Source organism: Carettochelys insculpta, chromosome 9 (assembly GCF_033958435.1).
Source record: "Carettochelys insculpta isolate YL-2023 chromosome 9, ASM3395843v1, whole genome shotgun sequence".
Taxonomy (NCBI): Eukaryota; Metazoa; Chordata; order Testudines; family Carettochelyidae; genus Carettochelys; species Carettochelys insculpta.
Window position 1 is genome coordinate 58,921,137 of NC_134145.1, and position 22,090 is coordinate 58,943,226.

Here is a 22,090-nt window from a genome sequence, read left to right on the forward strand (position 1 = left end):
TGGTTACTCGCTGTTCCGGGACCCGCGGCGGCAGCAGCAGGCACAGAGCCGGCGCTCGTGAGTGACAGAGCGGGGGCGGGGCGGGCCGGGCCCAGGCTCGGGGCCTTCCGCGGCCGGCTGCAGCCTCCCAGGCAGCGTCTTTTTCGGGGCAGGTTCCCGCCCCCCTCTGAGCGAGGGGCCGGGGGGTGTTGGGGGGTCGGGGTCGGGGTCGGGGGGTGATGGGGCCCGTGGGGTTGGGGGCGGGATGGTGAGGGGACCGGGGGTGATGGGGGAGGGGTGCAGGGTTGGAGCCAGGGGCGATGCGGGTCGGTGCTGGAAGGAGGAGTGGGGGGAAGATGGGTGGTGCAGGACTGGGACTGGAAGGTGGGGGAGGAGGGTGTGGGGTTGAGGCTTGGTGGGGCACGGGGAGAAGCAGTTGGTCTGGGTGCAGGGTCGTGGCTGGAGAGAGGCGTGTGGGAGGCAGGGAGATGAAGATGGGAACAGGAAGTAAGCAGTTGGGGCTAAGGGAGGATCGGGGAGGAAGGGGCAGTAGGGTGATGATGAGAAAAAAGCAGGGGGTGTGGGTGGAGTGAGGAATGGGGAGGGGCAGGGGGCCTGGGGTGCAGGGTCACGGCTGGGGGAAGGAGTAGGGAGAAGATGAAGGGAGGAGAAGCAGGTGCAAAGATGGGTCAGAAGAGTGGGGTTGGGGAGGAGGAGGAAGGATAATGGGGAGGAGCTGGGGGCCTGGGATCAGGTCTGGGGGGACAGGAGGGCCTTTCTACCTTCAACTGTATAGTTTAAAGTTCCCCATGCACCTATTCCGTTCCCCCCACCCCAGCCAGGATAGCATGTCGTGCTGGATCCTTGTCTGTGAGGACATTAAATCAGGGATATTTTAGGAAAATTGTAAAGAATTTTTTTCTGTTTTATTTTAACAGTATTTAGGAGGGATTAATTCTGACACAAACACAGAAGGATTGTGAAGAACACAGCCTCACTCCCCTCACTGTACAAAATGCCTGCAGCATGTTGTGAACATCTTTTATTCACATTTCTGTAAAAGGGACAGGTGTGGACATGCCTATTTATCGAAATGTATATCAGAGAGTCGTGACATCCAATACCATTAACCTTCTAGTGGAATAATCTTTATAATTTCCTGAAGCCCTGTGATGCCTATGAAAAGTATTGCATGGGAGTTGTGTGTGCTCAAAACACCTCAGGAATAGGTTCCAAATTATTTAGTGGTCACATTTATGAGCAAATAATAAATAGGTATTATAATTTGAGAAGCCTTCAAATAGCAAATCTAAACATCATCTTGATTAATAAGTAAACTCATTAGCACAAAATATTACATTTTCTTTGTGCATTCTCATAACAGCACATTGATGGAATGTATCTGATTGTTTCTTAATCTAACCATATAAGATTTTTATAAATTAGACTGAAAAAACAATATGTAAATTTAAACCTTTCATATATACAGGAAGTAAAGTATTATTATTGTGCCCATTTTACATATAAAATGCTGAGGCACAGAGACTGGTTATAAAGGAAGTCTGTGACAGAATGGAGCACTGAGTGCAGATCCCCTGAGTTCCTGTCTGGTTGTGCTTTAACCACAAAGCAGTTCTTTTGAAGCTTGATTCCATACGTTGAAGATGTCTATTCTTGTAGATTATATAATTTATTGCTCTCCAGTCTGCTAGCAATTTTGTTTGCAGAGTACACTGTGATACGTGGATAGAAAGTGCTATGGAATTAAAAAATATTGTTATACTGCTCTTGTATTTTTGAGTTCAAATGTTAAAGGCTGTAATGAAGTTCCACAGCAGAGGAGGAGCTATTTGATGTTTCTATAAAGTTTAGTTTCCATATTAGCTTGATATTGCTATTTTAAAGGAACCATGAATATTGCACTTTTTTTTTACCTGCTACCTGTTTATTTTACTGACTAAGATTAAAAAGTTGTGGAGTATTTTCATAGGTTTTTTTCTGTCATTTGCATATTTGTCAGTGCTTTTTCATACTCAGTGTTGTTGTGTTCCCTGTCAGCTTTTTTTCTTGCTGAAAAAACCTTTAATGATTATTAACAGAGGAGTGGGAAAAAAGAGAGAGTGGGAGAGAGTAATAAAAAGAAACTTCACATATTGTTTAAGGGATACTGCATCAAAGAGTAAAGTTTCATTATATTAATAATTTTTAAAAATAATCTCATTGATGCATGTTCCTGTAAAGTATAAAAAGAGGGTGTGCTCAGCATTAGACCTGCATCTGAGGAATACAAAATATATAAATATATATATAAATATATATATATATATATAAAATATATAAATTAAATATACAGTTAATAGGATTGGAAAGTGAGTTACAGTGTCATGCAACTTAATCTATTTATTCTGTGGATATGTGGCTTTGTTAGCACTCCTGTTACCTCTGGGGGACAGGTGTCCAAACCCAAATTTGGTCTAAAACTAAAATACTAACCCTAGATCAGTGCTGTGGTTTTTAATGGGTGCCATCCTTTTTTCATAAGTGTGTGAAATATAAATAATTCCTGACACTTTTTTGGAAGCATAGAGAAAGACACCTTCCCCCATGTCCTAAATAACTTTTCCTTTCCTGAGTAAAATTGCTTGGTGTCCACTGGGTGCATGATGGGTTTCACATTTGGCTACACCATTACTGTGTTAAGTGTATTAAACTCATTATTTCTAAGGTGCTAAATTTTCTTCTGTCTTACTCTCTGCAACCCAATCATTGTTTAGCTAAACTGTGAATTTTGCAGCTGGATAAGGGCTTGCAATCATACTCTTTGGGTATGGTCAGTTGTTATTTGCATGGTGAAGAGGTGAGATAAGACATACTTTCAAATTTTGTCATCCTTATTTTTCCCTTAGGATAGACCTTAAAGTGTAAGGTGCAGGCTTCTCTTCACGGTGCATGGACGGAAAGCCAATGCGCAGGTAAGTAACCTATTTATGCTCCTGACGTGTGTTAGTGTAGGTGCCATTTATCTACAAACTGAGGGGGATTTCTCTCTTAATTGTGGCTACTAACTCATCCACTGGAGTGGGTTAGGACACATCTGCAATCTCATCCTGTGTAATGCTGACTTCAGCTGTATCAGAAACATTCTTGGTCCCGTAAAGCGAAGAAGAATGGTGTTGTTAAAAAGGGACGCTGACCAGCCTGTTTGACATGAATTGTAACTGCCCCTTTTGATGATTTTAATATGGGGTGTGCTGCTGTTATGCTTTGTAGCAGATACATTTCTGTATTTTGAAACAGGCTAAGTATGAAAGGCCTGTTTGTGTTTGCATGGTTAAGAAATACTTTTAAAAGAGGCTGGAAAGCCAAACTAGAAATCACCTAACTTAATATGCTGCTTGTGACTGTTAAATCCACATTGGAAGTGGAAGTGGGGAAACTTATTAGAGATGCAATAACCATCACATAAACATTACCATTGGAAGAGAGGTGGGATTTTAATATAAGATGCTGTATGAGAGGGATATTAATGACTGCATTTGTCGAAATGAGTACGAACCCAAACCTGATTCCATAATGGTGTGGTAGGAATTCCATTGTATATTAGCGTAGTAATGTCATTCTACAACTTCTTATTGAGTTAAATGAACCCCTCAATAACCAGAAAAGGATCATCTATGCCACTGCTTCACTGAAGCTAATAAACACATCCTGGAATGTGACGCAAGCATCATTGGAGTAAAGTATCATTCAGCATTTTGCTGAGACAAGGAGACTGATTTAGGCCATGAGGGGACACAGAAGGCATTCTACAGTGAGTTTTTTTTCTCTCAGAGGATGGATTGAATAAACTACCACATATTTCTGTCTCAGTCTTCTACAGCGAATACTGTTTAAACAGTTTTTAGCAGTCATGAGGCCACATCTGTTTAATTCAGGTTCTTGTACTGTCCTCATCACTGTAGTATATTAATTCCTCACTTACTGTTGTCCTGTTAATGTTTTGTTTCATTGTTATGTTGCTTATCTGTTAGAGCAGTGGTTCTCAATCAGGGGACTTGGAACCAGGGTAGACAGACAGACCCCCATTAGTTCCCTGTAAAGTATGTAACTGGAGTTCCACTGCTTTCTCCCTTCCTCATTTTACTTAAAGTAGCATTTTTCAGGAACACAACTGCAATGTTAAGTGAGGAGTTACTGTACTCGAACGTTTTAAGTGCATAAAGCAGTGCGATATTTGATATGCAGCGTTCTCTCTTTCTTTCCTCTGCCCCTTTTTGTGCAATGGAAAAAAAATAGGTCAGACTTTTAAATTGTTTCAGTGTTTATTTTGGCTCCTGTGCAGTGTGACAAGGAATGGAAAGTGTTGAAGTTGTTTTTAGATGCTGTGGGAATTCATTTCTCAGCCTTTGCTATGTCTCCTGCACAGGCAAGTTTACTGTGGCAGTGAACAGCTCCATTGTGCCTGAGCAGCAGATTTGTCTGTCACGGTTCTTGTTCTGGAACATCAGGCAAATTTTATAGATATACTGTGTCCAGACTCCTTAGCACTTTGCAGAGAAGGACAGAGATCTCAGGTTTAACTCTGTGTTCTGTAGGCAGGTAGCGGAGAGAGTGTATGACAATTATAATATGCTCATGCTAACTTGTGTTTTTGAGGTGTTGTGTGGTATACTAACTGGGTTTTCCAAAGAGCTGAGGGCTTCATGTTCATGTATATTTCATTGCTGTAGTCCATGCAGGAGCTAACAGTGACGTGGATCTTTTAGAGACAGCAGCCCCAGAACTTTTGAGGGATGAGCTTGTGTACTTCAGGGAACTCCGTGTGGGCCGTTAGCTTCCAGTTTTTGCTTATTATCTTATTGCTGATGTTAACAGACTGTATTTCCAAAGTGTAATCCAACAAATCTTGCTCGGAAATAAAGTTGTACTGTTGAGGACACTTTTCTATTTATCCTTAGTCCAAAGTCCTGCAGACATAACACAGCAGTCTTGTCAGATCTCACAAACAAAGTGGGGTTGGCCCGTGTCCAGCATTCCCTCTAATTTTTCCCACTCGTGCAGAATGAATTTTATGCACACCAATATGGAGGTGATGTGTCACACACCACCAAATTCGTGTGGCGGTGGTGGAGTCGAGGTTTGGAGTGTGGCGGGGGCTCAGGGCTGGAGCAGAGGGTTGGAGCACGGGTGGTGTTGTCTGAGGGCTCTGGTTGCAGGTGCGGACTCTGGAATGGGGATGGAATGAGGGATCTGGGGTGCAGGGTGCCCTCAGGCTGTGATGGGGAGAGAGGACTCCCACAGCTCTCTCTCCCTGCAGCAGCACCTGGGCTGTAGGGAAGAGAGGCACCTCTCCCTGTAGCAACAGCTCTGGGGATGGGGCAATGGGATAGGTGCCTCTCCCTTGGCCACAGCAGGTCCGGGCCAGAGCAGTGTTGTGACTGCAGAAGAGGCACTTCTTCCCCGGCCATGGCAGATCTGTTGCTGGGCTGGTTTGAGTCCCGAGTTGGAGGAGACTGCCTGCACAGTGCTTTATAGACCGCTGTGCACACAACTTAGAGGGAATTCAGGCTGTGTCACTATTTGGATGTATGATTATGGTCAAACTGTATAGAAAGTATCCAGGCTTTAGAGGATACAAGTTAAAACTGTTTTCCTTGACCGAAGCAGGTATGTGCTTTTCCTGGAAGAATTAAGACAAGTAATTAAAGATGAAACTATAGTTTGGAGAAGGCTGTTTCCTGTCACTGGGGAAATCCTCCAGCTGCACTGATCTGGATCACATCTGAGTGGAACTAGTTGCAGAAAGCAGAACCCTTATTAGAAGATTCAGGCTGCAGAGATTCATTGGCTCCTCCTTTTTGACAGAACAAAACAGCAGTCATGTGGCACTTTAAAGACTAACAAAATAACTTACTAAGTGGTGAATTTTTGTGGGGCAGACCTACTTCTCCAGACCTGGAGATAGCGCTGTACTGGAAATGTTGCTGAAAGTGAATTGCCATAATGATTATATAACACAGAGGTACAAAAGAAATTGAAATAAAAACTGACAAATCAGATATATAGGACAGGAAGGTCTTGTACAATATTCTCACTCAATCTGCATCTGTTGGGGAGAGGGAAAAAGGGAAGAGCCCAAGCCTCATGGTCCCCCGCTTCTGTCCTACGTTTCTGATTCGTCAGTTTTCATTTCAGGGTGTTTTTTGTATCTGTGTGTTTTATACACATCATGCCAATCCACTTGCAGCAACATTTGCAGTACAGTGCTATCTCCGTATCTGGAGAAGTGGGTGTGCCCCATGAAAGCTCATCAGCTAATACACTATTTTGTGAGCCTTTAAAGTGTTAACTAACTGCTGTTTTGTTTTGCTAGGATACAGACTAACATGGCTACCTCTCTGTTGTTTCTTTTTGGTTATAGATTATCTCAAAATTAGTGAAACTGATTTTAACTGAATTGAGAGACTTGTCATAGTAGAAGTCAGTAGAGACAGATACCTGGATTGTTACAATGTAATTTTTAATAATCTAAGCTATTAGTATTGGTGCTTGTTCATAATACTCAACTGTAAATTGAGAAAGTTCCTTTAAACTCCACCCTCTGAAAAGCGAGGAGACTTGTTTTGTTCACACTGTTGGTTACTTGTGTTAGTTCTCTGCTCCCAGAAGCCTCCACTCAGTATCTAGTTGATGCAGTGAGTTGTGTTAAGGATTTAATGGGTGGCAGTCATGGTCCATACTGAGCAAATGGTGCTAGTGGACACTCTGCTACTGGTGGTAATTTATTCTGGCTAAGACATAAAATCAAGTTCCCCAGGTTCTGAAAATCCCTTGACAGATTTATGGATTGGCAGCTTGGTGCACAAACCACATTCCAACTCTGATATTTACATTCTGCAAAATAAAATGTGGTCCCCTTGCTGCTTAAGATGGAGAATATAATCTTCACTTTTTTCCCCTCATGAAGGTTACGGAGTACTGTTAAATAGCTGCCTGCTTTCTACCCCAGAGCGGTGAGGTGGGTGTGGGAGGAACTACACTCTGTATTTCACTCAGAAACATAGTCATAGATGTCTGGTACCTTGTAGGAGTTCTTTGTGTACTGCAGGAATGAATGGTCTATTGATGCTTGTGACAATGAATAAACTCTGGGAGCCAGCTTAGCCAAATTCAGTGAGGAGATAGAACAGACCATTTATTTAGCTGACTTGGGCTGCAGGCTGGCTGTGCTCCTATTGTGCTTCTCAGCACCGTATGCTGCAAAGTGATCTGGTCAGCTCTTCCTTAAACCCTTTGTATTTACTGATTTCCCTAGCTCTGCATGCTGATGGAAGCTAATCCCTGAATATCTGCATGGCTAAGTGTGAATCTTTGGTTCTTGCATACACATTTCTTCTTCAGTCTGCCCCTCTGTGTTCTAATCAACTCGAGTGTAAAGGAGCATCTCCCTCCCAGCCCTTTGTGTGGAGGAAGGCAGACAACTTAGCATGTGAGAATCAAGTGCCACCTTCTGTCTTTCACACCTCTAAGCCACCAGCTCACCATTTCATTCCCTGCACATATTTATGCATAATACACGCATAATACAGTTAAATTATTATCCTGGTTCAAACATAAGGGTCGTTTTAATTCATTCTTCTGTGCCTCTGTATAGCAGCAGCCCGCAGTACATAACATCAAGCATCTGGTCTGATCCAGTGTGAAAATTCCCAAGTCTTCAGATTTCCAGCAGTATCCAGAGATAAGTTGTGGGAGAATTGGGAGATTTTCAAATTTTCTTGCATCTGTTCAGTATGCTTTAATCATTAAGTAACACTCTTTCCATTAGGGAATATACCAGATACCTTGGAGCTACTAGAATATCTTGATGGGCCTCTGCTTATCGGTTAGTGCTCATGGTTACTCACAGTCTCTTCCCCAAGTAAATAGCGAGTGGCTGGCTTAGCCTTTATCCCTGCTTGCGCTCATTGAGGCTACGTCTACACGTGAAGCCAACATCGAAATAGCTTATTTCGATGTAGCAACTCGATGAATAACGTCTACACGTCCTCCAGGGCTGGCAACGTCGATGTTCAACTTCGACGTTGCGCGGCACCACATCGAAATAGGCGCTGCGAGGGTACGTCTACACACCAAAGTAGCACACATCGAAATAAGGGTGCCAGGCACAGCTGCAGACAGAGGCACAGGGCGGACTCAACAGCAAGCCGCTCCCTTAAAGGGCCCCTCCCAGACACAGTTGCACTAAACAACACAAGATACACAGAGCCGACAACTGGTTGCAGACCCTGTGCCTGCAGCATGGATCCCCAGCTGCCGCAGCAGCAGCCAGAAGCCCTGGGCTAAGGGCTGCTGCCCACGGTGACCATAGAGCCCCGCAGGGGCTGGAGAGAGAGCATCTCTCAACCCCCCAGCTGATGGCCGCCATGGAGGACCCGGCAATTTCGACGTTGCGGGACGCGGATCATCTACACGGTCCCTACTTCGACGTTGAACGTCGAAGTAGGGCGCTATTCCGATCCCCTCATGAGGTTAGCAACTTCGACGTCTCGCCGCCTAACGTCGAAGTTAACTTCGAAATAGCGCCCGACGCGTGTAGCTGCGGCGGGCGCTATTTCGAAGTTAGTGCCGCTACTTCGAAGTAGCGTGCACGTGTAGACACAGCTTGAGGCAGTTTCCCTCACTGCCACTCTGCATTTAAAAGGCTGAGCTGGCACACAGGCTGGCTCAGCTTCTGTCCCTCCGTCAAACCCCTGCTGTTCTGCATTTAAAAGGCTCAGCTTCTGTCCTCGCCAGGAGGATCAGGCTTTTCCCCCTTTCCCTCTCTCCAACAGGTGCAGATTGAGTGAGAATCGAATAGGCTGTCAAGATTCGTGAACTTAATATTCACGAATTCAATTTTTTGCGAGTGGCCACTTCCCCTGTGGCCCCAGGCAGGAGGGCCAGCAGCTGCCACTTCCTGGGGCTCTGGGGCAGGCTGCCATATTCACGAAATTCAGCATTCATGAGGGTTCTCAACACAGAACCCTCGCAAATGTTGAGACCCTATTGTATTGTACTAAACCAAGTAACCCTAGAGCTGACCGTTTCTGACCAGGGTTTATCTGGCCTATTCTTAGAAACCTCCACTGATGGGAATTCCACAGTCTCTCTTGGAAGAGTAGTTCATTGTTTAGCTCTCCTTGTAGTTAGAAAGTTTTTCTTAACATCTAATCTAAATCTTTCTTTCTGTAGATTAACCTTCAGTGAACATGGGGAACAGTCGATCACCGCCCTCTCTATAACACCCCTTATCATACTTGAAAACTGCTATTAGTACCTCCTCAAACTTTTCTGAAGACTAAACACATTCAGTTTTTAAATCTGTTCTTACAGATCAGTTTTCTAAACCATTTATCATTTATACTTCTCTCATCTGGACTCTCTCTGGTTTGTCCACAGCTTTCTTACAGTGCAGTGCCCAGAACTGGAAATAGTACTGGCTGAGGCCTCACCACTGCTGCATAGAGCAGGACAAGGATGACCCAAATCTGACATACAACATGCATTAAAACACCACAAAATTATATTAGTGTTTTTAGCAACTGTGTTCTCCCTATTTATAGCCAATTTGGGGTGGGGGGGGGGGGGGGCACAGTGCAGTTCCTACCTGCTTGTGCGGCTGGTGGTGATAGAATAAAGCAGTGGCTCTATTCCCAAGACATCTTATGGCTGATACTCATCCAGGGACAAGAGTGTACAGTAAACCCTCAAGATACGCGCTGTCAAGTTGCGTGTGTTTCAGGTTAACGTGACTACCATCCCTGACAGGAGTGGGAAACCGCTCCGATCGGGGCAGCAGCCTGACTCTTGCAACCCCTCACCGGAGCGGTTCTCCCACTCTTGTCAGGGATGGCAGTCTGACTTGCAGCTGCTGCTCCTGACAGGAGCAGTTTCCCATTCGGGCAGTAGCCTTGAGTCAGGCTGCTGTCCCTGACAGGAGCAGTTTCCTGATCCCTGGAGTGGCGGGGAGCTGGGAATCATGTGGCAGGCTGCCCCCTGGCTCCCCACCACTTGCAGAGCCAGGAAACTGAACAGGGCAGCAGCCCTGGTTAGTTTCCTGGTTCCAAGGAGTGGAGGAGAGCTGGTCAGTTTCTCGGGTCATGCAAGCAGCAAGTATGCTGGGCTGGTCAGTTTCCCCAATCCTGCAAGCCCGGGGCGCCTGGTTCCTGTCTCCCCTCAACTTGCACAAAAGTTCTAGTTATGCCCAAGTTGCAGAAACGCAACCCCTGCGTAACTCAAGGGCTTACTGAATACAGGAAGGGTATTTGTGATCTGAAAACCTAGTTACTCTTCATATATCTTGTTGAATGCCTTCTCATTTTTAAGGTTTCCATCTTGACTTTGATTTTTTTTTCCTTTTGGGGAGGGGAGTTGAATTTTTTAAGTATTGTTGAAGATATTTTGATGGTTTAGGATCCAGTCACACTAGCTGGCCATTCCTTGGAGAAATTAACAACTTCTTGGAATCCACCAGAAACACCAGGAGGTGTATTCTGCCTGAAGAGTCCAGATACAATAATCATACATAATCACTGAGATAATAAATTAATTAGTGGATGCTCCAGGAACCTGGGACATAACTAAAAGGGTAGCCAATGATCTTATTTTATGACATAAAGTGTGTGGGGTCATCATGTGCTCACATACTACCGTGATGGGTGAATCTATAAAAGTCTATGTTAAGGAAGCATGAAGAAGAGACAAAAATTGATCTTGTAGTTAAGACATTTGACTCGAACTCTGGAGGTCTGGGATTTAGTTCCAACTCTGTCAGACTTCTTGTGTGACCTTGGGCAAGTCAGTCTCTTACAGGCAGTGAATTAAGGAGTAAAATGGGGGTAGTACTTCCCTACCTCACAGGGCTATTATGAGGTTCAGTTAAATGTATATGGTATGCTCAGCTACTATGGTGAGGAATACCAGAGAAATCTGTAAAGTAATGTCATTGTGAGCTTTTTGCAAGCTTGCTTTTGTTAAGTCAGATGCTTTGACTTAGACTAATTTTTTTCTCTAGCTATTTGATCAGAAGTGCTTGTATCTTTAGATGTCTGAGGAAGCTAGAGGTGGTGGTATTTCTGTGTCCAGCTCAGACCAGACAGTTATGGACACAGAGCCACCAATGAGATCTGGGGAAAGCTGAGTCAATGATAATTCTGTTCATTGCTTTCTCCTTTCCAGGTGTACCAGTACTCGCCCAGGAGAGACCGGAATGGATGTGACAAGCCGGTGCACCCTTGGAGATCCCAACAAATTGCCGGAGGGAGTACCACAACCTGCTCGCATGCCCTACATCTCAGACAAGCACCCTCGACAAACCTTGGAGGTTATCAATCTTCTACGGAAGCACCGGGAGTTGTGTGATGTTGTACTAGTCGTCGGTGCCAAGAAGATCTATGCCCATCGCGTAATACTTTCAGCCTGCAGTCCTTATTTCCGAGCCATGTTCACTGGGGAACTAGCAGAAAGTCGGCAGACAGAGGTAGTGATTCGAGACATAGATGAAAGGGCCATGGAGCTGCTGATTGACTTTGCATACACCTCCCAGATTACAGTGGAAGAAGGCAATGTCCAGACCCTACTGCCAGCTGCTTGCCTTCTCCAGTTGGCAGAAATCCAGGAAGCCTGCTGTGAGTTCCTAAAAAGACAGTTGGATCCTTCCAACTGCCTGGGTATCCGGGCTTTTGCTGACACACACTCCTGCCGTGAGCTGCTGAGGATTGCTGACAAGTTTACGCAACATAACTTTCAAGAGGTAAGCTGCAGGACGTGGGTTGTGGGCATTTCTTGTTTAGTGTCTCATTATAAATTGTGCCCTGCTACCTTCAATGTCTCTTGATCAGTGTTCAATAGCTTAGGAAGAGGATATACATGCACCAGTAGTACTAAGTTGCATGATACCTGGTCTATATCACATAGTAGTTACTTCTTAACTTACTGTTCTGCCGTAAATACTACACACATTATAAACAATGAAAGTAGGAAGATAATTGGTCACCGGCAATGTGGTTGATTGTCTGTGGCACACTGTTCCTGAACAATAGTTTGTTCACTTTCAAAAGTGAACTGCACGGCTTAGAAAACCCACACACAACCTGGAAGTCAAACACAGCAACATCAGTCCGAAAGCTAAATATATAATTGTAATAAAGAGATTGGGGAGAACTGAAGAAGCTGGGAGAAAAATTGCCGAGGCCTCAGGGAAGCCCTCAACTCCTTTCCCTCATCAGAACCTGGCTTTCACATCTATCATTCACCAACAGTTATCTCAAAGTAATTTACATGTGTAGCTGCAGATGTGACCTTTTAAAATTCAGGTCATATTTTTTTTTTTTTTTTTTTTAACTTTTTCAGTTATTTTCAGAACTAAATATGAGGGAAGAGGCGGGGTCCCACCAAGGAATTCCATGGGCAATGCTCTGGTGAGAAGCATAGCCTCTCCTTTGGGAGTAATAAGGCTGCATTTACTATCAGGATAATTTTCCTGATCACTGCTTGGTGGTATGGGGGCTATATATTTTATGTCAGCCTCTGGCAAGGTGATTTCTGAACTTGAATTTGTACTGCCGTTATGGGAGAAGGAGCTTTGGTACCTATTCTGCTTACTGCACTCCTTTACACCCCTCAGAGCAGCCAGGAAGTTTGAGAGGAGTTACTCCTACTCTATTGGTTTCTCTGATACAATTTTTGGATCCCTTTCCCTTGTGAATAACTTCAGTGCCTGCGCCATCACCTTAATACTTTCCCAAACCACAGCACTATGTAATTGACAGATTGGTTGTGAGGCACAGGTTTTTCTGAAGGGCGCATGTGAAACTGACCAGAGTTGTATTCATTTCAGTCTTTTGCCACTTAGTAAGTTAAGAGCAGGGGCAGACAGGCTTACTGAAGACCCTGCATCAATTTATTATGCTCAGATGCATTTGGAAGGCTTTGTTCTCAGATATAAGGGCTAGAAACTGAGATTTTTTTTTTTTTTTAAAAAGGAGACTACATCCTATAGAACTTCATGATTTACCAACAGTGAGAGAATTTTTCAGATCCAAGCTTCTGGTTAGCTGTTGTACTCCACATTTTCTCTGGACTGCATTATTTCTGCTGTTTTCTTGAAGAGGGATGGTAGTCAGCCAGTTTATTATTAATGCTTGGCATTTTCAGTTACCAGCGCTGCGTTATTTTGCATAAAGTATGACTACAAGCCTCTAAAACCCGTTTGTTTTTTTTTTAAGTCCAGTATTTTTGTGTTGAAATATTCAAGCATTGATACTTGCAGCTGAAATTTGACACTGTTATGAAACTTCTTACCATTGGAATCTTTTCTCCTTTATGTTCCTACTACAGCCAACTCCCTGTCTTCATAGTCTTTTTTCTCCCTTCTCAGGTCAGATTACATTCTGCACAAAAGCTTCGGCCTCCAAAAAATAAAAGAAAAGCTTCCTCTTCAAATGTATTAGTGTATAAATTACTAAACTGAAGTGTGGCCTTTAGAAAGCTGCTGCCATGATTGTAGGAGGGTTTTTTTTTCCCCCCCTTCACTCAAACTGTTCACATAAACTTGGAAGGGGCAGATGCTATTATTTTTTGCCTCTTCATGTCTTGATGAGAGCCCTAAGAACTCTCTCCTCTTTTATTCTTTCTCCTTCATCTTTTTCCCCGTCTTACTGGGGCCACCATCTTTGCAACCATCCTCTTTCCACCTGAAGAATGGATCCGAATCCCCTGTTGAATGCAGTTACGTGGCTTATCAGTAAGCCATAATAGAGACTGATAAGTAATGCAAGACATTTTTTCCTCTACAGGGATTGGATGAACATACTTCTGTAAAACTGACAATGAAACAAAGTATGGAATCTCCTGCTTGGCAATGCAGAGGACTACACAGCCAGGCAAAGCCAGACAATTAGTTTGTGTATAGTCTTTAAATTAGTCCATGTCCTCTACTATGCTATCTTTCTGGTTCTGTTAACTTTTGTGTAGATTGCTACATTACATCATAAATTACATGGTAGAGTATTTCTCTGAGTTTTCCATTCCTCTCGGGGCTTGTCTACACTGCTCTCCGGATTGAGGGGCAGCAGTCGTTCCGGTGGGAGTTGATTTATTACATCTGGTATAGACGTGATAAATTGACCACCAAGTGCTCTCCAGTCAACTCCAGTATTCCACCAGAATGAGGATTTATGGAGCTGAAATTGTGTAACGTGGAGTGATGGTCCCTGGTAGTGTAGACCTAGCCAGTTTAATTTGCCCTAGTGAATCTCATGCATATACTGTGGAAATGAATCTATTAGCACCTCTGTTCTGTGAAAGTTTGTTCCTGCATAATTTGTTGTTCTCTCCCTAACGTGTACAAGGGAGGAAAAAATCCAATTTGTGGCATGGAGGGCTCATGCCTTTGTGTCAGTAGGAAAAACTCTTACATATATTTTACTTTCAGACACTTGTTCTGTGATGATGAGCCATGTTGTCTGGTATATAAATAAAATAATCACAGCCCATACTGTCAGATAAATTCTCCGGATTACGCTCAGCATGAAAACAGTAGTGTTGCCCATTCAAGACCTTGTGTAGGCTTATAAGCTTTCAGTAAGGAAGTAGCCAAATAGTCTATTCATTTTAGCCACATAATAGTCTGGAACACTGGGGCAAAGGTGGTGATTAGAATTTTTTAATGATGCAGTTGTTAAATTATGTATGCTCGCCAAGTACACAGAGGCAGCGACTCAGTTGTCAGAAGCACTGGCATTACTGTCAGGATTTTACAAGTAGGGATGTAAAATCCCATTTTATGAATTGACCAGTTAAACACTAGGTTTAACCAGTTAACCATTAAATGAGTGCGGGAGGCTGCTTCAGTCCTAGTGGACCCGAGTCCCCTCCCTCCCATGGACAGGGGCTGCTGTGGATGGGCAGGAGAGCCCCTTCCTGCAGTGATCTGAGAACTGGATTTGTTCTAGCCTGGCTGGAGCATCCCTGCCTGTGGCGCTGCCGGAGGTGAGAAGCTCTCCAGCACAGTCAGAGCAGCCCCTGTCTACAGCGGCCCAGCCCGGGGACGCCACAGATAGGAGCACTCCAGCCCGGCCAGAACAGCCCCTGCTTTTGGCAAGGGGGGTTGCTCCAGCCTGGCTGTGCCAGAGCAGCAACCCCGCACCTGCCACAGAAGTGGACTGTTTCAGCCTCACTGGAGCACTCCCCCGCCACCTGCGGTTGCCCCTGGGGCTGGAGCAACCCCTTGCCAGTGCTGAGCAGGGGGCTGCTCCAACACCTGCCAGTTAATTGGTTAATTGATAGCATCCCTACTCACAAGATCTCCCATTATGAAATACACTGGAGAGTTATGCGATTTTGCTGCATGTAGTATTCTGCTACTTTTCAGACAGACACTTTGCAACGGTCAGGGCCAGCCCTAAGCACAAGTGACTCTTTGTGGAGTTGGGAGGCATACTCAACAGAGATGCTGGCAGCCTACTTTCCGCCTCCTCTTCCAGCAGTGGAATTGCAGGGCTCAGGTAGATTGTGAACCAACTTAATCTCATCTTCTTCTGTGACTTTTGGAAGCTAGTCTGACAACTGTGACTTTGCTGCCTGCTTGAGTCGCTTTTAGACACATTCTCCCGTGAGCATCGTGGGTATTTTCTAGTGCACACAAGTTTTTCAATCAGTTCTTGAAGTAACTAAATGGACCCTGCAGCTGATCACAAGAAGAGTGGAAATCTTTGCCCAGAGAATGTATTTATGTTGTGCTTAAAATCTTGCAGCAAGGAAGCAGAGCTCTTGCATGCACATTACTTATTGGGAAAGGCCAGTGTTCAAGCACTTTCATGCTGCTGAGCCTCACTCCCAGCTGCCATGGTAGAAAGTGGGCCCACTTGTGTGCAAGATGGGTTGTGTGTCAGCAATTGTGGCGTGTCCATAATTATGTTTTATTTAGCTTGTGATGCCTCTCCCATTGCCCTTTTATCTGAGTGTCTGAGCATGATATTCAATGTGTCATAGCTCCATAAGCACCCAGAAAGGTCTCCAGTCTGCAGCATGGCTGTGCAGTGCATTGCTTTCACTGTGCTATTATCGGGTCTGTGCATAGGAAGGAGAAGAAACTCCTAGATCTTTTAGTGGCAGCCAGAGTCTTCAGAGAAACTTTCTTTTTATCTTGGCTACAGAAGAAGTTATTAACATGTTTGCAGCTCGTCAGGAGCTTATGTTTCATAGGAGATCAGACCTTGGGGTTTTCCAAAGTCTCTGATTCCCTCTTACGTCCATTTGCACTCTCTCACTCAGTGTATATATTTAGAGACAGTGAAAGAGACAGAGGTAGGATTATATGAGTCCATCTGCTGTCCTGAGACAGTTTCCATTCTGCTACAAATCAACATGAGGAAGATTTTTTTCCTACATATCTACAATGTCTCTGGTAATTTGTTTTTGAGACTCTTTTACCTTGAGTTCTAATTTGGATTACTATTTCACTACATGTAAAAAGTCTTTGTTTTGCTGCAGCTTGCCTTTCAAATGTCTACCTGCTGCAGAACATTTTTCTTTTGTTTAATGGGTTCCTCATGGCCAATGAAGAGGCTGGCTTTGCTTTTCTGAATATTAAAACTTGATTAGTGAATTCCGTGATTTATCACTTTACAGAACCTCTATATTACCCATTTATGTGCATTGCAGTCGAAAAGTTGTATGAACTGCACCGATGGGGCCCCATTTTGTGAGGCACTGAGGATTCTCCACTTCCACCAGCAGAAATGGAAGGTGGTCAGCACCTTACTGCTCAGACTATTTGATCCTATCTGAAGGGAAGGTTTTCTCCTTTAACCTTGAGGAAGAGTCCAATTGCAGAGAATGTTTTGGATCACTCTCCTTACCTTTTTTCTTTATCTTCATCTCTTTGAACAGGTAATGGAAAGTGAGGAATTCATGCTTCTTCCAGCCAATCAGCTCATAGATATCATATCCAGTGATGAGTTGAATGTTCGCAGCGAGGAGCAGGTGTTCAACGCAGTGATGGCCTGGGTAAAGTACAGCATTCAGGAGAGGCGACCCCAGCTACCGCAGGTAACCTTGAGTGTGGTTCACATGCATCTGCATTGTACAAGGAGAGGGAGATTGGATTTTGTCAGTGTAAGCAGTGGAAATAATTTCCCTCCTGATGTGTTAGAACATTTATATTTTCCGGTCAGCTAGACCTGTATGTCCAGTGTCCAGTTACATTTGTAATGAGCCCTTTAGAAATGCCTACAGATAGAAATATAAGATTTACTTTTCTAAATCAAACCCCAGGGTCCTCTGGTCAGTTGTATTTCCCACAGTGATCAGTAGCAGACTCTTCAGAGAACAGTGAATGGACTAGCCTGCCCTCAGGGAAGTTTCTTAACACCCAGCAGCTGATTTATACCTTGATGTTCAAGTGTTTATTCAAGAACTGCTCAGGACAGTCTTGATGAAATGTACTCTCTTGTCAAAGCTGAAATTTTTGCAGAGGTGTTACCAATTTTAACAAACTGTTTGAGAGGAAGGTTTCTAAGTTCCAGGATTTTCTGATAAGAAATAATATACAATGAAGAGAGGCCCTTGCTGCCCTACTTTGCATTTTTGATCCAAAAATTAACATTTCAGCACAAGTGCATTTATTGAAAACTCTCAAAAGTTGACATGAAACAAAATTGGCATTCTCCTGTCAGCTCTAGTTAATACCTCCTTGGGCCCTTGTAGGACCATATATTCATCTGTTTTTAATTCTGAATTCTGATATACCCACGTGTGCATTTAAAGTGTTAGCTATTTAGGATGTTTGTAGTTCATGTACAGTACCATACAGTGTACACTCTAAGGGGTAAATAAATAATAAAATAAGTGCTTAGGACAACATATGTAGACATCTGCAGTCTGCTAAGGATTTTCAGTCAGGTTGTTGGTTTCATCCATTAGCAGTCCCATTAGATCAACTCTCTTAAAAATCTGATGTTATCTTCCTGAATACCTAAGTTGCCTTACTGAAACTGCAAAGGTGCTGTAAACAAAAAGCTACACTATGTTAGAATGCCATGATCTGAATTGCTGTTGGAACTGTTATTACTCTCCTGTTGCTAATCTTTCTGCCCTGGTGACGGCATTATAACTTAACTGGATCACAAAGCAAGTGGGAACAAATTAGCCAACATTGCTCTCTCTTTGACTGCTCCCTCCATCTGTAAGACACGTGTGTTGTCTATAATGATGTTTTATTTTATCTCATAGGTGCTGCAACATGTCCGTCTGCCACTGCTCAGTCCCAAGTTCCTGGTGGGTACAGTTGGCTCAGATCCACTTATTAAGAGTGATGAAGAATGCAGGTAAGTCCTGCTGGAAAGAGCAAAATTTGAACAGTGCACTTATATGAATTTCACTTCCCACGGGTGCCTTAGCTATATTTGCAGTCCAAAAATGTTGTGATTTATCAGTGGCAAGACTAGAGTGACACTTACCAGCGACCTTTTCTGGGGTTGGGTAGAGGGGAAATAGAAGAGCACTATATTGCAAAGAAGTATTTATTTGTATAAAAGTTACAGTATGCCCTCAAAGGAGCTTTTTTAATCATTATTTTGGTGGGAGAGAAAAGTTTGGGTAGGCAATTTACCCTTTTGATAAATCGCCCTTCACAAAATCAACTGAAGCCGTAATCTAAACAACCTAAACAGCTTTTCTTTATCTGAAAATTTCATGTTTGTAATGACTAGCATAGCCAGGAGTTCCCAAACTTTTTCCGCTGGAGCCCAAATGTGCAGCCTTGATAGGCACTGTGACCCACTGTTCACACTTCTTGAGGAAAAGATATTAAATTTAATTATTACATATGTATAAACTATAGGCCTATAAATAATGTGTATGTTTCCTTTCCATTTTAATGTAAAAGTTGCATTGACAGAAATCCCTGGCAATATGCACTCCAAAAAATGCTACAAGATCTTTGAAACCAAACTATTTTATTGAAACGATACTTTATTTTAAAAAATGTGGAGAGCAAGATGTGGCATTCAAGCAGGGAAAACGCAATGTATAAATGTACAGTTTGTTTCATTGCTTATTGTTCAATGTTATAATGTCCACAATGTTGTGGAAAAAGTTGTTGATTTTAAAACAAAGCAGTTGTCCAACTTTGAACACTATATTGTTTTAATTTTTTAACGTAAAATGTGAATTTCTGTGCAGTGTAAGTAAAGATCCAATTCTGCTCTCTACTGACTGGAAAATAATTTAAATATGCTGAATAAAAATATAAAATAACAATTATACTATGATACTCAGTCGATCTGGTAAAGGAGAACTCAGACATCCTTCTCATTTTCTTTATTAAAAAAAAAAAAAAAAAAAAAGCTGTACATCAGATTGAAATATTGCTTGCCTTTTTTAACAATTTTAAATGTTGGACAGTGTGTACATTACTAGATTACCGTGAAGTGAAATCACCATTGTACTCATGAAAATTAAACTTGACGTATTGCAGCTTGTTTATTTTATAAATAAAAAGTATTTTTTTCCTATACTGTGTCCAACATATACAGCTCAAAACAGTACATTTATATAGCTTTTTTCTTAAATTACAAGAGTCACACAGAGTTAAATATTTACTAAGAGCTTGATTGCACAATGCAGTTGTGCTGATGGACCACTTGAGACTTTGTTGTGGCCCATCCTTGGGATGCAACCCACAGTTTTGGAACCTGTGACTAGGATTATGGGGAAGCTGCAAATCCCCTTTCCAGTGACATAAAGCTCCCCTCTTCTAATGCTGCAGGCTTATGAAATCGGACTTTGAAGCCCAAGTGTTTTTATATACACAAAATTGTTGCTCTTGGAGAATTTAATTGTTCCCTTCCTCTGTTTTGTCTGGGTATAATACTTTGGAAGGGGCTAAGTTTTTGTGGGGAGAAGGTGGAGACTTTTTTGTGGCAGTTTGTTTGAGTAAAACTTTTAGAATGCTGATTTGAAGTTGGTCGGGGTTAGAATTATTTGCAGGGTGATAGATAGTGGGTCGGGGGCTGGGTGAGGTGGATAAAGCTGAATTATTAAATGTTTATCACCTTGATACTGTCTCCATCTGTAGATGTTGTGTGCATAGGGTTTTTTACCCATATTTTGAACCTAAACAAAATAATTTCTTAGAAAGTGTGATCTTACAGCAGATTGATTTTTTTTTTAACTGCTTATTGTTGGCATGGTTAAAATAGCAGAATCCTTATGTTAACCACAGTGTCTTGCATTCTTAGTCATATCTAGTGTTGACACTGATGAAATGTTGGTGCCTATCTAATGTTGTCAGCTAGGATTTATTCCAATTTATTCCACCGAGAAATAAATGAATAGCAGTCTTTCCATTGACTTGAATGGGCTTTGCATTAGGCCTTTGGTTAGCAAGACAATTGCTGTTTTATGAGTATTGAAGAGAAATCATCTACTATATATTTGCGAGACTTTGTGAATGAGTGAGTGAGTCTTGTCTCTCCATTTGTTCAAGAACTTTTCCTAAATGGTAAGAGCCAGGACCACCAAATTTGGTATGCAGCTTCCTCTTATAATAACTAAAGCAAGGTCAGCATTTGATTGTGTCAGGACAATGGGATGTGTCTGGAACGTGACTTATTTTTCACAACACAGGAAGAGAGGGGGTTGCTAGCAAGGACACTTATACTGTGTAGTAACTACACGGGGGCGGCAGGGGGACAGAAATGGGGGCCAGGACAGCTATAACACCTTTGGAACATGGGTGGAGGTAAACTTCCCACCCACCACCCAGCTGGCATGTCCTTCACGGTGGTCAGCCCTGGGGAGCTGCCACCTGGTCACCGCAGCCCCTGCTGGCCCCTGTACCTCCTACCCCCCATCCCTGACTATAGCACCTCCCCAACACAACAGACCCTGCCCTGAGCCCCCCTCACCCCCCAACCCTCATTCCTGAATCACCGGAGCCCCTCTTACCCCCAAATCCTTACTCCTACACTCCTTGTCCTGAAGGACCTAAGCAATGCTGGGTAAATCTTTTGCGTGCCTTGTACAATAAAACTTACACATGTTCCATTTAGTGTGACAAGAACTGTAATGTGATTGGTGCTGGCTGCTTTTAAGGACAGCATGTCCCAAATAGTGCTTTTTCCTCAAAAATGCCACTGTCCCACAGGCCTTTAGAATAAATGTTTTCTCTTGCCCAGGGACCTGGTGGATGAAGCTAAGAACTACCTGCTATTGCCCCAAGAGCGGCCACTGATGCAGGGTCCAAGAACTCGACCACGCAAACCCATACGCTGTGGAGAAGTGCTCTTTGCAGGTGTGGACAGTGCCTGAAGCTTTGGCTGTGAGATCCAAATCTATATGCTCTTTGTTTCAAGGTTAGCCCATATGGCCAGCCCTGACTGTCAGATCTTCAGAAGTATTACCTACCCCACTCTTTCAGTTAACTACATTTTCTTCCTGTCTTGCATCATCTTGCAAAGTGGGTTACTGGCCCGTGACTGGAACTCCCCAGGCACTTAGGTAACGCTAAGATAATACATATGCTGAGACAACTTGACTTTCACGGGGATTTGTTGCTCTTCAGCTCACTTAGGCACTTGTTAAATCCCATCCTCTTTTCTTACTGACAGTCTTTGAGTGAATAATTCTGAGGGACTGGCTTGGAGTAGCATGTAAGAAGCACCTGTGGGCAGAAGAGCTAGATATGGATAACTTGTTGGAGACGCGCACACAGTATGAGAGGTTGGTGGATGGCCCTAACACTGTTTCTTCCATTGATTCCCGCAGTGGGAGGCTGGTGCAGTGGGGATGCAATTTCCAGTGTGGAGCGCTATGACCCGCAAACCAATGAGTGGCGGATGGTGGCTTCCATGAGCAAAAGGCGCTGTGGAGTTGGAGTCAGTGTTCTGGATGACCTCCTGTATGCTGTGGGAGGCCATGATGGCTCTTCTTACCTCAACAGTGTAGAGAGGTGGGTCTCCAGCCAAACACTGCAGGATTAACTTGCATGCAAAACATGGTGCCTGTGATACAGATATGCTGAAAGGCTGAAATCCTATATCTACCCTATCTACGTTGCATGAAC

The 22,090-nt window shown here is 43.4% G+C and overlaps 1 protein-coding gene across 1 annotated transcript in view; it reads left to right on the forward strand.

Annotated features, from left to right (window-relative positions):
* Nucleotides 1–22,090, forward strand: part of KLHL20 (kelch like family member 20) — a 30,162-nt gene continuing 8,072 nt past the window's right edge. Inside the window, exons 1-7 of the mRNA XM_075002812.1 lie at nt 1–57; nt 2,886–2,951; nt 11,200–11,773; nt 16,915–17,073; nt 18,256–18,350; nt 21,204–21,319; nt 21,793–21,976. Of these exons, the coding sequence (XP_074858913.1) occupies nt 2,929–2,951; nt 11,200–11,773; nt 16,915–17,073; nt 18,256–18,350; nt 21,204–21,319; nt 21,793–21,976 (1,151 nt within the window). The 5' untranslated portion in view covers nt 1–57; nt 2,886–2,928. The remainder of the gene's footprint in view (nt 58–2,885; nt 2,952–11,199; nt 11,774–16,914; nt 17,074–18,255; nt 18,351–21,203; nt 21,320–21,792; nt 21,977–22,090) is intronic.